This window comes from Thermobia domestica, chromosome 5 (assembly GCF_964235325.1).
Source record: "Thermobia domestica chromosome 5, izTheDome1.hap1.1, whole genome shotgun sequence".
Taxonomy (NCBI): Eukaryota; Metazoa; Arthropoda; class Insecta; order Zygentoma; family Lepismatidae; genus Thermobia; species Thermobia domestica.
The window spans coordinates 38,862,510-38,880,804 of record NC_137458.1 but is presented as its reverse complement, the minus strand read 5'-3'; the positions used below and the strand labels follow the sequence as shown (position 1 = coordinate 38,880,804).

The 18,295-nt window shown below is 36.2% G+C and overlaps 1 protein-coding gene across 1 annotated transcript in view; it reads right to left on the bottom strand.

Annotated features, from left to right (window-relative positions):
* Positions 1-18,295, bottom strand: part of Pgant2 (polypeptide N-acetylgalactosaminyltransferase 2) — a 547,092-nt gene that overhangs the window by 42,872 nt on the left and 485,925 nt on the right. The window contains exon 4 of the mRNA XM_081758540.1: positions 17,180-17,247. Within this exon, the coding sequence (XP_081614666.1) occupies positions 17,180-17,247 (68 nt within the window). The remainder of the gene's footprint in view (positions 1-17,179; positions 17,248-18,295) is intronic.

Below are 18,295 nucleotides of genomic sequence, written 5' to 3'. Positions count from 1 at the left end.
TAGTGGCTATATATGTATATATATATATATAATTAAGAATATACTGATTTAAAATAATGTAATACACGGCTGCAGGGAAGCAAACTGGTTCACACTGTTTTTTCATGAATCTAGTAAATTAGACCACGAGAAACATGAATTAGAAGGAATTTTGACGATTCGAATTTCGGAACTCGAGATATTCGAATTTGAAGTCACGAGGGAAGCAAACTGGTTCACACTGGTTTTTCATGAATCTAGTAAACTGGACCACGAGAAACATGAATCTGAAGGAATTTTGACGATTCGAATTTCGGAACTCGAGATATTCGAATTTGAAGTCACCAGGGAAGCAAACTGGTTCACACTGGTTTTTCATGAATCTAGTAAATTAGACCACGAGAAACGTGAATTTGAAGGAATTTTGACGTTTCGAATTTCGGAACTCGAGATATTCGATTTTGAAGTCACCAGGGAAGCAAACTGGTTCACACTGTTTTTTCATGAATCTAGTAAATTAGACCACGAGAAACGTGAATTTGAAGGAATTTTGACGATTCGAATTTCGGAACTCGAGATATTCGAATTTGAAGTCACGAGGGAAGTAAACTGGTTCACACTGTTTTTTCATGATTCGAGTAAATTAGACCACGAGATACATGAATTTGAAGGAATTTTGACGTTTCGAATTTCGCAACTGGAAATATTCGAATTTGAAGTCACAAGCGAAGCAAGCTAATTCACACCGGTTATTGACAATTATCGTAAATTAAACTGTGAGAAACATTGATTCGAAATAAATTTGACGATCACACTTTTGAAACTGAAGATACTTGATTTTGAAATATGGATGCCGTTGCGACGGTTTCCTGCATAATTTTGATATGAACCTTTCTGTGGACTCCGATACATGAAAATTTGTTTCCCTTTTCCTTTCGTATGTAGTAATTAGGACTTTCCGAATCGTAATAGTTTGTTTGATTTATTGATAAATAGTAGTGTATATAACAAATAACTCTTGTTTATCGAATATTCTACTTTTTAGTTTTTGGCACGTAGCCTACTATATATTTTTCTACTAGCCTACTATATTTAAAGTACTCCTTTATATTTTATTGACTGAGCGGCACGCTGAAGCAACATAAGTAGAAACGTAGAAAATAGGAAATGGCACTACCTAAGCATAATATACTTAAAAAGATCGAAATATTTACAAGTGAATAAAACGAGTGACGATCAATCAGAAGTAATCATGTTCATCTGCTTTGGATATATTGGAGTAAAAGTTCTCTTCCTCCTCCTCCTCCTCCTCCTCCTCCTCCTCCTCCTTCTTCTTCTTCTTCTTATTATTATTATTATTATTATTACAGTAAAACTTGTATGAAACTGAATGTATTGGATTCAACATTTTCTTACGTTTGGGTCAGATTTCCGTTTTGCACAAATTTGGGAAGAAATAAAATTAACCATTGGGACTTTAAAAGGTTTCCGATATAGATAAATTTTCGCCTTATTTAAGTTTTGATTAATACAAATTTCACTGTATATGAAAATAATTTGTTTTACTCTTATGTTATGTGGAGTTCAAGAAACTAGTGGAAAATATTAACTATAGGAGCATTTTATATATGATGCCGTATAGATGGCAGAAAAGAAATAATGTTTCCGGTACATAAAGTTTCAGCTTCATGTTTGATGTAATTTGTAACTAACTTACAGGTTATTTTGTAATAATTAGTTATTTCCTGGAAATTAATATTTAAATACAAATTGCATGAATTGTGAAGTTTATGTGAACTACTTTAAAACAAACTGTTATATTTACAGTATCCTGGTAGTATATAATTTCTGTTGTTTAAATCTTGTCTCTGTTCCTGTTGTTGAGAGTGCATGCCAATTTTTGGTGATTGATTTCAGGCAGCAGTTTGGTTTTTCAACAAACTCATACTATGTTAAACAAAAAAGAACAGATGAAGCAGTGGCGAAAGCCAATGATTACAACAGAAAAGAACGACGAGGGCATATGGCCCGAACTGGTAAACTTGACAAAGGACAACTTTCTTAGCATATTCAATTCTGAAGAGTTCGCAATTAAATTTCTGCAGAAATACCAGTTAGTTCATCGTCCAGAAGATGAGTACAGGGAGGAGTTCACCTGCTTTGTGTGCCACAGTCACTTACGGGTCATAAATAAGAAAGATCTGAAATTGGGTTGGGGCTTTCGCTGCTCGAACCAAGGATGCAGATCACGAAATTGTTCAGAATGTAAGCGTCTCAAGCGAAAGTGCAAACCACCATGTGGACAGCGATACTCCCCTCTTCACAACACAGTTTTTGAGAACACCCATTTGAAATTTACGGAGATCCTTCATCTCATTTACATTTGGCTACAAGGAGACGAATCACGACGAATGGATGCTTTTGAAAGAACTAACGTTACCCCACGTGTTATTTCAGAGTGGACAAAAGTGTTCCGAGAAATATGTCATTATGCTGTCGGTAAGCGGCGAAAACTCACCGGAGAAATCGAGATGGATGAATGTCATCTGTATACTCGTAAAAATCATCAAGGCCGGAAACTGAGAGGAGATTCTCTGTGGGCCGTTGGTGCTGTTGAAAAAGACACTGGATACTGCTTCGTGGAAATTACAGAAACGAGAAATGCAGAAATCCTGGAGCAAATAATCCGTGATAATATTGAAGAAGGATCAACAGTGACAACAGATCATTGGTCTGGATATAATAATATATCCAAAAATTGCCATGTTAACCACAAAAGAGTAAATCATTCACAGTGCTTTACAAAACTTAATGTAAAAATCACGAGGGAAGGGGATTCATATAAGTCCGACCTTGTAAAAGTAACAACAAATCACTGCGAAAATATGTGGGGGAAAATGAGACCTCACATCAAATGTGTCCGCGTATACAGAAATAAAGAAGGAGAGCTCATCGAATTCGCATCCACGTATTGCGATCAATTTGTGTACTTCCAGAATATTCTCAGGCCTTTCAAATACAATCATAAAGGCTATACATTAAAAGATTGGCGGCGAATGTTTCAACAGTTCTTGATCGACATTCGGAACGTTTACCCTGGCATTGGTGGAGTGCGATATGAACACCCTAAAGATGTAGAAGAAGAACTTGATGTCTATTTGGTCGAGGAGCCTCGTCGACACAACCCTTCCTTACTTGAGATGGATCTTTCTGAAGCTCATTTAGAGTCACTAGGAACGCAAGTACAACGTAAGGAGGTGACATTCTCTGAAACACTAGCCAAGCCAGATCAACATTCATCTTCCCAGCCATTGGGTCAGTTTCTGGAAGAGCTGAACACCCGATCTCGTGATGCTCTCACATGGATACGCTTTCATCACGCAGCTGAAGATCTCAATGCTTTTCTCCCAACTCTTCATTGGGTTAGTGAAGTTTTCCAAACTGTTCAACATCAAGAACAGATCTGCGGCTGGCAAATTCCACCAAATCATCCCTCAAGAGATACACATCATATGCAGCGACACCCTCAGTTGGCTTTCTTACTTAGTGATTTCACAATTCCACATATAAATGGTTTGGGTAACTGTTTGTTCAACGCAATTAGCTTTGCTCTCTTTGGTCATGAGTTTTACGCCTATTTTTTACGACTCTACACCGTCAAATGTATGTGGGAAAATCGAAACTGGATACTCACTCCTCGAGCAGATCCTCAAGATGAACTTCAACGCGTCCAATTCTTTATTGACAACGAAGGAGATCTCCTAAACTATATATATCATAGCTCTGAGGTAGTTACTAACGAAAATATGAATGAAGGAGGTATAGCTCGAGAAGGCTGGGGAGCAAATATCCATATGGCCATTCTGGCAAGAGCACTTTGCAGACCAATACACTGTTATAGTCCGAGTAGAAGAACAGGATTACCAGCAATTGATCAATGTCAAACTATTCAAGAAAAAGTAGAAGAATTATTGAGGTGCGGGAACCGATATACACTTGATGTTAACAATAAACATGAGCCCTTAAGAATTTGGGTTCTTGACGCACATATTGAAGATTCGAGAAGATTTGAATCCTCATTTTCTTGAGTTGTAAACATTTTGAGACTGGTACTTACTATACATTAAACCTAGCCTATATAGTGTAATTTGTTATTCTGTATATTATATCTATGTTGTACCTGCATGCCATTCATCTAATTAAACTGCATAAATTTAGAATACAGAGAGGATGTATGAGCATTTAAACAAGTGCCATTCGTAATTTTCAAATCTATATGTAGGAACATGTGAAGCAACCTATCAAGAACCGCAAAATTATCATTAGTTTACAAAGTGACTGAATGTCTTGCATTAAAAACTGTTGACTCAACGAAAGTTAATACCCATACCCTAAACAAACAACATGCCCGAAAGTAGAATAAATACACGATTGACTCACAAATTGCTAATCCTAGAATGCCTGTAGTTGTTCAAAAAAATCTAAATCAAAAGCAATAATACAGTACTCTGGTAGTGATATACAACAACAACAACAATAGCAATAATAATAATAATAACTTTGAGCCTCCCGAGGAGTTATGGTACTTTCAGATATGTTGTTTGTTCACAGTATAATTTCAGTCGACGACTACTCAAAATGTGTCAATTTAAAAAGACATAAAGAGGCACTTTGTTTACAACTAGCAGCCTCTAGTTATAGCTCCGAAAATTGAAAAAAAAAATCCCCAAATGCTAAAAAAAAAAAAAAAAAAAAAAAAAACCTCAAAATTAATTCACTTGCGACCCTCGGTTTATGTAGGCAAAAATGTTCCAAATTAGTTGTAGAATACACCCTCTAATTAATACATCGAATTTCCAGTTACTCTGCATACGAACAGTGAAACCTTTTATGAATCAGAAACAGGAAAAGAACTTCTTTCAAATATTATGCTGAAAATCATCTCCATTATGTCATATTAAATTTCAAATTTGCAAGTATTCAACTTCAAAAGTCTAATCGACAGAGAGTATTGGAATCAATATTCATCGTAGTGTAATTTACGATAATCAAGAAGAAAAAACAAATAAAAAAAAAAACAGTGTGAACCAGTTTGCTTCCCTGGTGACTTCAAATTCGAATATCTCGAGTTCCGAAATTCGAATCGTCAAAATTCCTTCAAATTCATGTATCTCGTGGTCTAATTTACTAGATTCATGAAACAAACAGTGTGAACCAGTTTGCTACCCTGGTGACTTCAAATTCGAATATCTCGAGTTCCGAAATTCGAATCGTCAAAATTCCTTCAGATTCATGTTTCTCGTGGTCAAATTTACTAGATTCATGATAAACCAGTGTGAACCAGTTTCCTTCCCTGGTGACTTCAAATTCGAATATCTCGAGTTCCGAAATTCGAAACGTCAAAATTCCTTCAAATTCATGTTTCTCGTGGTCTAATTTACTAGATTCATGAAAAACCAGTGTGAACCAGTTTCCTTCCCTGGTGACTTCAAATTCGAATATCTCGAGTTCCGAAATTCGAATCGTCAAAATTCCTTCAAATTCATGTTTCTCGTGGTCTAATTTACTAGATTCATGAAAAACCAGTGTGAACCAGTTTGCTTCCCTGGTGACTTTAAATTCGAATATCTCGAGTTCCGAAATTCGAATCGTCAAAATTCCTTCAGATTCATGTTTCTCGTGGTCTAATTTACTAGATTCATGAAAAACCAGTGTGAACCAGTTTGCTTCCCTCGTGACTTCAAATTCGAATATCTCGAGTTCCGAAATTCGAATCGTCAAAATTCCTTCAGATTCATGTTTCTCGTGGTCTAATTTACTAGATTCATGAAAAACCAGTGTGAACCAGTTTGCTTCCCTGGTGACTTCAAATTCGAATATTTCGAGTTCCGAAATTCGAATCGTCAAAATTCCTTCTAATTCATGTTTCTCGTGGTCCAATTTACTAGATTCATGAAAAACCAGTGTGAACCAGTTTGCTTCCCTGCAGCCGTAATACACTAGACTCTCGCTAATCCAGCCATTTCTTGCAATGAGGATTGGTGGATTAGCGAAAGTACTGGATTATTGAGTCTGTAATTGAATTTAAGACACTATAGTACTTTATTAAATGTAACGTTACATAGTTTATTAAATACATACTTTATTAAACGTTACATACTTTATTAAACGTTATACTTTATTAAATGTAACGTTATATACATTATCACAGAAAAAATAGAGAAACTTAATGGTTGAGATTGCACGTAGATTATCACTCAGTATAATCATCATGAAACACGTTCTGAATGTTTAGTTGAAGCAATGACGATGCTCAGCGGCAGCATGAATTATCACGCAACTGCTTTCCAAGCAACAATAAACGGAAGCTACAATTGTACTGTGTGTATTTTCCCGCAGTCACAGTATAAATAAATACAATCGGTGATAAGATTGTTGCAACAATATGTGGCCGATGCCAGATGTTGGGATCGGATTATTGACAGGACGAACTACTGAAAGTCGGATTAGCAATAGTCTACTGTATTAATATAAGAAATTAACAGGGTAGGGTCGACCTCAGGGCCTTACTAAGCTGTTCGTATCATGTTTTTAAAATTCTTAAATTTTACTATCTCTCTACTATTCTAAAATGTTTATTTGCCCGACTAATGGTCTGGAGTACCTACGTCATCTCATTTTTAACATCATTAATTCATATGGGGAATCAGTGGCGTAAGGAAGGAAGATTTGGAGTTGAATCGTTCCCTTGGGCAAGATATAATGGGAAAATAAACATTTATCATACTAAGGTACACAGGATGTTCCAGGAATAAACGGACAAACTTCACATATATATATTCAAGACTTCAATTAAAAAAAAAAAAATGCGACTTCGATTAGAACGCCTGATTAGGGAGCTGGGGTAATTTAAATTAATTGGTGTAATTGGTCGTGGGGTGGCTACACTGAATAAAAGAATCGACAGATTTCGCATCTCCATAGTAGACTGCAATGTGAAGTTAATTTGCCAATTGTTTTATTCAGTGTAGCCACCCTACGACGAATTATCTTACATTGACTCCATCTCTGTAATTAAATGTTTCCAACCAAAGTTGCGGATATTTTTTCTTGTATTGAGGTCCTGAACACGCAAACTCAGTTAGCTGGTTTTATTCCTGGAACATACTTTATATACAAAAATCACGCGCCCTGAAAAGATATGAAATTGAGTCTTCAATTCCCCTTGATGAAATTCTGCATACGTCACCGTGGGGAATTATTTTTTTCTGTTTTCTTTAAAATGAGCTGGAACTTTAATTAAATGATTTTATTGATCCCTTCTTGAATGTTTAGTTAAACGTTTGTTGTGTTAAAATAAATTAACAATACATATAAAGTTATTTTATTACCATTCAAATTTAATTTGATTATTAATGCTGGAAGTGTTAGTTATTATGCAGCCTGCAACATAGCAGAGTAATTTGGGTTGTCTAATTTGCAGAGATTCTGATACAATATACTTTTGGAACCTCCAGAAAAAATGACATCTCGAATCGAAAAAAAAAAAACTGCCACGTAAGCAATTAAATCTGGTGACGATGTATCTCTGTACAAAATATGATGGCTCTACTCGACTTCTTTTTATGAAAAAAAAATCTTGTGACAAATAGAGATACATGTTCTTTTATATAAATTAATAAGGATTAACATTATACATAAACTCTGGTAGGACAATGAAAAGAATCACACACCAGAAACTTCATTTTCGTCCGACAGATGTCACCCGCTGAAGGAAGTCTGCTGCCATCTTACGGCGTGATATGTAACTTCTAGTACGTATGCTTCAACAATAGGAAATGGGATATGGACAACTACCGTTAAAGTCATCGTTACCCGTGAAGATTTTAACAGATTGACTCCATTAACGAGTTTGGCTGAGATAATCGCTCCAGTTGTCTATTGAAAAAGGGAGAGTTCAAAAATTTATTTTAGGATTAGGAATTAAGATTTTTGGGTTTTCGAAAAAAAATGAAATCTTTGAGTTTTACGTCCCACGGTTATGCCGGTTAGGCTAAAGGAGACGGTGATGATGAGTGATGAATGAAATGGTGGAATGAAGAAAGTGGGAGGAAATGGGAGAACCCCGAGAAAACCCACGCACACGGTGTTTGTCCACCACAAAGTTCACTTGGCGGGGGCTGGGATCGAACCCGGGACCCCAAGCACCAGAGGTGAACGCTCTACAACTGAGCCACCGCGGCCCTTTTGGCTTTTCGGCACCTATGGTCATGTTAGCCTGCCACACATACGAAGAATGACGTCCGTTAGTGATCACACTGCTCCAGGGATTAGAGAGGAAGAAAAGACGGAAGCGGCCTGAAACTATTGTCTTAGGAACCATCCCGGCATTTGCCTGGTGTGAATGAGAAAAACCAAGGAAAAACCTCATTCAGGATGGCTGGCCTGAAAAAGCTGTTACACCTTTTCGACCGAACGTTCCCATAGGGAATTGAACCCGGCATCGCTCGCACCAAAGGTGAGAGCGTTAGCGACTACGCTACGCGGGAACACAAAAAAATTTGCTTTCGTTCAAGATTTTTCTCACGTGGAATAATGTACATACGTATTAATATTACAATCTTATTAGGATCCCTTGTGTCATTACAATCATATTGGATTGAATTGGATTGGATTGGAATTTAGAATCCCATTCAGTAGCGAGGCTATATGACACGTGAACATACAGCTTAACGTGGTATCCGAACTACATGACCTTCCCGTCGGGAACCGAACTCGGGTCATCTATGCCAAAGGCGTGTACGCTAACCACTTAGCCACGAATGAGCTCCATTACAATATTATAAGGCCCACTTGAGCGATTCTAATAAAATTTAACTTGGGAGGAAGTAATTAAAAGGCCAGTTCAATTTACGGAAAACAGAAAAATAATTCCAAATAGATATCAATGAGCTACAAAACAAAAGATGGCCAGTATTCAACGCCGTTAATAATATCCCGTAAATACGAATATTCTGTAAGGCTCATATAACAATGTTAAGTGGCAACATTTTAAAAGTTTCCCTTGAACTTGTTAAATATTTTAAAGCGTGGTAAAATAATGACAGTGTACATTATTCCTTCTTTAAATGTATGATCCATTTAATGCAGTTTCTCAGGGGCATTAGTGAAGGAAGGGAGACTGTCCTTCCTTTATTAGTGGAGCGACATTATTGAAGGAGGCCCCGCTGTGTTGCACAATTGATGACTTTCCGATGGAGACCAAAGAGCCTTTCCAATGCTGCTGCTGCTATATAAATGCTGGAGCACCTCCATATCACGTAGCGTATCAGAGATTTACGCTGAGAATATTCCACGTATATGGCTACCGTTATTTACAGTTCACAAACAATAAAAGGGAAAGGAACTTCTTTTCACACAATCCTTTGTTCGTATACCTACAATCAACGCATCCCAAACAATGGAAAAAACCAGATAGAAGAAGTCATCCCGAATGCTACAAATTAAGATTGTGCAATATTTCAATGTATTGATCCAAAAGTCGCGTTTCCTTTCTTAGAAATTTCTACAGAAGCGTTGTCCATGAAGTTTATAAGAGATAGTTCAGTCTTCGTTATTCAATTGTGATTTGTTGATTCTATGAAAAGACGGAAAAGCTTTTGAAAGGACGAAGAAGGATTTCTAATTGTACAAATAGTAATTAGTTCAAACTTTTTACGCTAATGGATTCTTTTATTACAATTATTACTGCACGGAAAATTCTCTTCTTCCTAAATTATTCTAAGAAAAATAAATAAATAAAAAGTGTGTGCCACTGCACTAAATTTTCTCGCTTTATTTTAAGAATACTGGCGCAAATCCTGAGGGGATAAGAGAGACATGTCCCCTCCAATCTTGTAACTGGAAAATTGTCCCCCAATAATCCCATTTGAAATGTATCTTTTTTTGGGGGGGGGGGGTGTAATGATTTGTGTCCGATTGCCACAAAAGAAAGTAAGATGGAATTGATGTCCCTTTCTGTATAATATAAAACAGGTTCACCTCAGAAATCATATTCATCTACCGTAATATGAGTCTCGTCTCGCTCCCCCAGAATAAGACTCAAATCTGCCTGCCTCCCAATGCTAAAGACAACTCTGCTCCCCTGATCGTCCACAGCATTGTTTTTCAACTTCATAAATATTTTGAACATTGCTTAACATATATATATATATATATACAGTGAAACCTGTCTTTAGCGGAATCGAGCGGGACTGGCAAAAATTTCCGTTAAAGTCAGGTTTCCGCTTAATGGAGATAGACATTTTCTTAAAGAAAAAAATACAATTCAATTTAATGTTCTTTGATTATGGAAGGTAGTTTAGCAACTCATTCATCAAAAATATTTCACATCACACGATTCACCACAAAATTCTTTAAAACTGTCTCATGTGTTCTGCGGATGCATTTCATTCAAAACGTCGCGCGGTATACTCCAGGACACAAAAATTTTCTCTTGTATTCTGAAAGTCCTCTGAACCCTTCACTGCTTGTCTTCACGACACATAATAGTGATTATGATTCCTGTTCAATTCCTTTTTTTTTTTTTTCCAGAACCTTATTTTGTCAGTTTTCTAATTTTTGTCGGTTGTCGGTAGTCGTTACACAAGCCGAACACAACTACGCCTACAAAGACTGACAGCTAACATGCTACGTAGGACTAGCCGAAAATTGTGGCGGGTGAATATGATTAGTGGTTAGGGAAGGTCAACACTGTCCAGAAAGATTTAACAAAGGAACGAAGAATTTCTCTCAGATATTGTAATGTATATGTTTGCCCTTTCACAGGATGCCTAAAAATTTTCTAAATGCTGTAGTCCGGAACTTAGAATTTTCCGTGAAAGGTTTATTTTGCTTTCCGTTGTCCGCATAACATAGTTTCCGCTTAATGAGGGGACTTTTACACGTTTTTTATTTCCAAATTCATTGGACGTGAAATATTTCCGTTTAAGACAGTTTTCCGCTTAATAAAGGTTCCGTTGAAGGCAGGTTTTACTGTATATGGAAATGGTCTTAACCCCCCCCCCCCCCAATGTTGGAGACAGATTTGCGCTGATGTTCAGAAATGAAGTAATGTTGACGAAATGAAAGAACACCACACCCGATCATGGCCCACTAGTATTAAAGAAAAAAAAGTGCCCATGTTCGGATACAATTTCTAATTAGCTACACTTTTAATATTAATTTGAGGACGCTAAATTCACTGTCCAATGGCGTCACGAAAAAAAAAAAAAACGACCTCAAAATTAGTCTCTTTGAAGTAGTACTACATTTCGCGTGACCTCATGAACGGATACGTTTAAAACTAATTTCATTGGATTTAACACCCTCAAAAGAGTACAGAAAGTACAATTAGAGTCGTATCCAAGCGTGGTCACTTTTAATATTGACATAGCGGCGTTTCAAAGACTCCAACTTTGAGGTTATTGTTCTCGTGGCGCCATGAATGGATATGTTTTAAAATACTTCCATTGGATTCACTATCCCCAAAATAGTACAGAAAATGCAATTAGAAATGTACCCAAGCGTGGACGCATTTTACTAATGCTATGACCGGATGTTCTTTCTAGTTTAATGTCGCACGGCTGTGCTTTTTTAGACGAAAGGAAGCAGATGATTAACGAAAGTGGTTTTACTATAAATGAATTGGTATAGTGAGAATGTGGGAGGAAATAGGTTTATCCCGAAAAAAAACGAACACGATGCTATCTATTACTAAATTTATATGGCCTGAGATCGAACCAGGGAATTCTAGCACGAAAGGTGACTGCTTTACCACTGAGTCACTGTGCTTCCGCACTACTAGACTTCAGTGATCTCACAGAAACAGCGCGGTGCTAGGGCGATGGGTAAACATATATAAGGTACTTGCGGCAAATAAGGTTCACCTAAGAAAAACTGCTTCATTACGTAAATACTTATCTATATATATAAAAGAGAACGCACAAATCCTTTGTTACCTCATCACGCTAATACGGCTGAACCAATTTCTTTTATTTTTGGGGGGTTATTAGGATTTGGACCCTAGATGGTTTTTATCATATCACTTTAATTTTTAATTACCAGTGTCTTGAGATAATTGACCATTCAAGTGTCCATAACGTACAAATCCTTTGTTAGCTCATCATAGCTAAATCTAACCGTATTTATATGCAACCCACATGACCGTGTCACTCGGCGGGTTAACATAAATGACAGGCGATATAATGTTAACATTCTTCTATGGTTTTTATCATATCACTTGAAAGCGAAAAAGTAAAAATTATCTAAGTAACAAAGTTTATTGCGTTCCAGGGTGACCGCAGCGAAGCGGGGTGAACGCTGCTAGTAATGTAATAGACTTAACTTGATATGCATTTTATTTGTCAATGTTTTATTTATCTTATGGTATATTTACTTTAACTTAAACATTGAGCTAACTATACGAAAAACATATTGAAAGAGAAACATACAAAATTGCCTTATTACCCGCATGGTAGGTAAATAAGGCCCACTATTTGAAAAGTAAAATTTTACGACCTAAGAGACCACTGGAACTTAATTAACACCTAATAATTTTACAGCACTTTAAATACTAATAATAGAAGGACATTTAGTAATAATGTGGATATGAAATAACAAGGATGTAGGTAATCTTCCATGTATTATGCAGTCGTTAGTTAAGTCGTGGGAATTAACTGAATTTTAACTGAAGCTTGGACATATAATAAACAAGTCACCATTGAAAACAGATTTCATACTAACTTTCAACAATGTTTATACTTCATATACCCATACACCGCAACGTTTACAGCTTAGCATGTCACCGATCCATTCTTTGGCGCATAAATGAACGATATCACGATACCTCGAACGCTCAGAACCGCACGAAAATGTGCTTAGAATATACTCAAATACAATGGTATGAGCCATTCGTATGCATTATAATTAGAGATTTACATTATGAAAGACATCAATGTAGAATTCGAACCTGCGAACCCCCATAGTCAGCAACTAGGCTCGAAAATGATAGACCGCCCTACTACAGAGGCTGGCATTGGCCAAGAAAGAATAACAAACTAACACACATTCAAGACGCCAGTTTCTAAGTATTGAAAAACGTATACATGTACTGTAGGGTAATGAGGGCCAGTAGATTTTTGATGGGTCTTATTTACAGACCACGTACTCGTCATTTTATAAATCATTATTTACAAACATGTTTCGGACTAAAACGAAGTAACAACTATCCCAAATACTAAACACTATGATCATCACAAATATGCAAGATATTTCGCGGTGGCTTTACTCTACACACAAAAGATGAATTTATCTTGCCTCCGTAAATTATATCAACACATGGAAACTGACTTCCCGATGATTCAATACTGCCAGCGTTCCGTTTAACCAGGGACAGGCAGACGAGTTCTCGCAAGCAGGCATTGTGTGAGTAATTGCTACTTGCGACATTGGCAGATTTTGTCTACAGTGCTTCTAACATAGGAAATTTTGCACTGGGCCTTATTTCCATCTGGGCCTTATTTGTCACAACTGCCTTAATTCAACGTACAGCAAATCCATGATTATGTCCTGTAGACCAGTCATATGCAACCGAATGCTCTGTGGATCAAAGTTTAGAACTCCTTTTTTCAGTAAAGCTGACGAAGAGGGAATGTGGCTCGTGTTAATAGCTGACAGTGGTTATACCAAACAAGAATATTGATAGCGTAGTCGCTGGTTTTGCAGACAGACTATTCATAGGTTCATGAATACGCACATAACTGCCAATAGTTGCTTATTGTAATATCCTATCTTATCCCTTCCTCCATTGCTCTAGTGTTTCTCTCTGCTTTTCTCGTATTGTAAAAGCACGCTTCTTTAATTCAAATATCGGCCAGTTGGAAACGACTGCTGTACAGGAAATGAGAGGAAAGCGAAGTGATGAAAGGATTTATACGAGTGATAGGCACAGAAGCCAGTTTTTGAACAGTTTTTAAAAAATCGTTTTTCTTTTCTTTTTTTTTTTTTTTTAAAAAAAAACAGGTTCTGTTTTCTACTGAAACCGGTTTGATTTTGTATCAAAAACAGGTTCCGGTTTAAAGCCGAGTCGATAATGTATCAAAACCAGTTTCGGTTTGTATCAAAAACCTGTTTTGATGAAAACGAAACGTCGATTTCTCGGTTTTCTTTTAGTTGATTTTCGTTTTTTCCACAAACGGTTTCGCTGATTCGTAATTTCTACAAGGAAACGTCACAAAAATATTTTTGGACATAAATTTATGTAGTCTGGGATCCAGGAAGAAACTCTTAAATGCCAGAAATAAGCGTTCGAACATTACGGGACAGTACTCACTCACTTAAACTTGGAGTCAACTGCATTCTAGAACTTAGAAACTACTATGAAATGGAATGCTAAGGTAAATACTACGAAATTAAATGTTAAGGGAGCTTTTATGAAATAAAATTTGAGCAGTGGTGGCCACAGGCTGGTTTTAGGGCACAGTTTGCGACATGAAATTATTTATAGGGAAACAGTTTTTCATTCAAAATGGAACCGTCAAACTGGCGAATGGTTAATTTGGGGGGAGAGGGAAGAAAGACATATTTGGGGATCAAAATCGTATATTTGGGTATAGAAGGGTAAATTGGGGAAGAATGGTAAATTTCGAAGTTTGCACTAAAGCCCTGGAGGTGAGAAACCTTGATTGTAAGGTGTGTACTATGAAATGAAATAGTAAATTTTCTTCCTGTTTTCACCTAAGGCACAACAAATAATGAAGTTTCTACTGCTGAGACATAAAATAATTCTACGGTAATATGTACCGTGAACTGAATCGGTTAAAAAGCGTATCAAATTCTACAATATTCTTAGCATTTAATGGAATTTTATTTTGTCCAAAGATGAGACATATTCCAATCTATAAATCTCATTGAGCTAAACAAAATGATATGTGTCAGTGTAAACACTCATGCGTAATTTTCGACAAAATCAAGGACGACGCTAAACAAAAACCACGCCACCAATTAAGATGAAACTGATACTAAAGTATACACTTATGAAACTCTTCATTATGACGCTAGCAAGACAACAGTATATAGTTATTGAGATATAGTTGAAAACTGTGATTAACTCAAATTTTAATTTCTATTTTTACTCAAGTATCGTCCAAAGATATGTATCAGTTGATAATTCACCGCAATCTAAATAAAATGGTATGCTTAAGGGTAAATTCTGATAGGTAGTTTTTCGAGAAAATATTACTTTTCTGGAGCTAAAAGTTACATTGTTTGATGCTGATAATAATTGATAATTCTGCTGGAACAGATTGTTTATAGCCATATTTATGAACTGTATTTATTAAAAATGCTCTGGTTGAATATCAGATCGTGTCTTCTAACAGTGATGCAGAGCACAGACACTCCTAGCAGTGATACAAAGTACAGACATTCCTAGCAATGATACAGAGTAGTACAGACACTCCTAGCAGTGATACAAAGTACAGACACTTCTAGCAGTGATACAGAACAGAGACACTCCTAGCAGTAGTACAGAGTACAGACACTCCTAGCAGTGATACAGAGCAGAGACACTTCTTGCAATGATTCAGAGTAGAGACACTTCTAGCAATGATACAGAGTACAGACATTTGTAGCAGTAATGCACATACAACTAGCAGTTATAAACAAACTACTTTAGTATGTTACATTTGGTTACATTAATTCGATTTTCACCAATGTTAGTAAGCAAGGATAGGAATGGCGAAAGAAGCCTTTAAAAGAAAGAAAAGTCTGTTTTGTGGGACCTTGAACAAAGAGTTGAGAAAAAGACTCATAAAATGCTTCCTGTGGAGTGTTGTACTGTATGGGGCGGAAACGTGGACATTACGTAAAGGTGATGAAAATCGACTGGAAGCCTTCGAAATGCGGGTGGGGAGAAGAATGGAAAGAATTAGTTGGGTCGAGCGGAAAACGAATGAGAGAGTGTTAGAAATGGTGGGTGAGAAAAGAACACTTTTAAATATTATTAGGAAGAGGAAGAGAAACTGGTTGGGACATTGCCTAAGAAGAGATTGTATCATGAGGGACGTCCTAGAGGGTATGGTGGCGGGAAAGAGAGGGAGGGGGCGAAAGAGACTACAATTAATGAATGATATTAAAACAGAAAGATCATACGCGAAGACGAAAAGGTTAGCGGAGGACCGTGGAGCATGGATGCTTCTCAGCTGCGGCAAGTGACCTGCGAATAAAGGCAGAATACCTATGATGATGATGAGTGTATCTTTTCCAAAACTAGAAACCATGGGTGAAAAGTTACAGACTAATCAAAATTTTGTGATGTGTCGGAATTTTATAACATCCACGATTTTGATTAGCCTAAAAGTACAATCATGTCCAAAATGATTATCGCATATCTATAACTGTCTTCTTGTAAGAATATAATTTTATAATGATTTTGCAGGGTACTTTTAATACTGTTACAATGTGTATAATCGGGAAATGTATATTTGTGGTAAATTTCATAGGAAAAGAATTATAAATACGAAAATTAGAGTGAGTAAAACAAAATGTTGCTAAATGGACAAGAAAGTTTTATTTTTGTTTTATTGTTCTTATTTCCTGCTCTTTTGACACGAAATTTGCCACATACATGTATTTGCCGATTATATACATACTAACATTATATACCAGGCGAATTCGTTATCAAATTATATTCCTACAACAACATATTTATAGACATGTGACAATAATTTTGGACATGAGTGTACATAGTTTAAAGTACATACGTAATCCATAGTTATGATCCACTCTGAAACTTTATTTTTTGTTTAACTTTGATAAGACATATATCAATGTATACACCATGTCGAGATGAACAAAATCAATTGATTTCAGGTGAATTCTCATACGTACTTTTCAAAAAAAAAAAAACCGACAAAAAATTAATATTTATGGCGTTAAAAAGTATGTTATTTGTTGTAATTCTGATAGAATTCATAGTTTTCTTTCTTCTGGAATAGTTTCTGTTTATTAATTTGCATAAAATATATGAACCGCTTAGTAAAGATTGTTTCTACTTAACCCTGTATCTACTGTTATTTGATTTCTTCTAACAAACACGAACATAGCCTACTTCTTGTAATTATAAATTAAGAAATCAAAATTGTGATAAGAAAATACTCACGATCATCGCTGCAGTCATCTACAAGAATTATCTCCTTTATCAGATGCTCAGGACTTCGATTCAGAACGCTGAAAGTACAAAATAAATTTTGAGTTACACAGATATCAACAATATAATTCTCATTTATTAACAATCTTATGGAAAATAAATTTCGCGCTATTCTAGCTTCATAAGTAAGTTCTTTGTTATTATGTATTTACAGTTAATCGAATATACGGTATTATCTCAAATGCTAGTCCCCTAATCCCGAAACGTTAACTCGACTATTCGTACTACTTTCTTAAAAATTTATACAATTTACAAATTTCATGATCTGTAAGTTGATGTAAATAAATAATAACAAATTGTATAATTTCCTTACATCTTTCAAAGAGTATTTTCAACTTAAAAAGTTCATTACTGAATTCTCTACGTGCGTGTGTGTGTGTGTGTGTGTGTGTGTGTGTGTGTGTGTGTGTGTGTGTGTGTGTGTTATTTGCGAATTTTCCAATTTTGAGCCCTCCATTTGATAAAGCATCAAAAACTATCTCAAAGAAGTGATAAAATTTTTCGTGTCACTCTTACCGTTCCCGAGATATCGGCCAAAATAGTTCCGATTTCGGGAGATTTAAGGAGCCATATTTCATGAACCTTACGTTGCAGAGAAATCATATTTGTATCGGATAGTACCTACGAGGATGGTGAACATTTTGGTACCAAATAGTAATCGGTAGCCACTGGCCAACTGGCCACTGTTCTCCCAGATGTTGGCCATAAAAGTTCGGATTTCGGGAGATTGAAGGAGTCATATATATATTAGGAACCATAGAGAGATGATGCTTTGCGAATTTTCCAATTTTGAGCCCTCCATTTTGAACATGTGTCTGCGTGAAACAACATATCGTTGAACGTTTTAACAGAACTTTTAAACATAATATGAGGGAAAAAATTAGGCTAGTACTCAAGGAAATTATAAATGGATAGATACAGCATATTACAAGAATTGTTTAAGAGTCTGTATCACCCCTCTCTGTAAAATGCGAAATAGAGGTTATCTCCTTTCATCCTTGAAGCCAATTCACACAACCAATCTTCATCAAAATTTGAGGAGAGCAAGTTGAAGGTTGAATGAAGGGT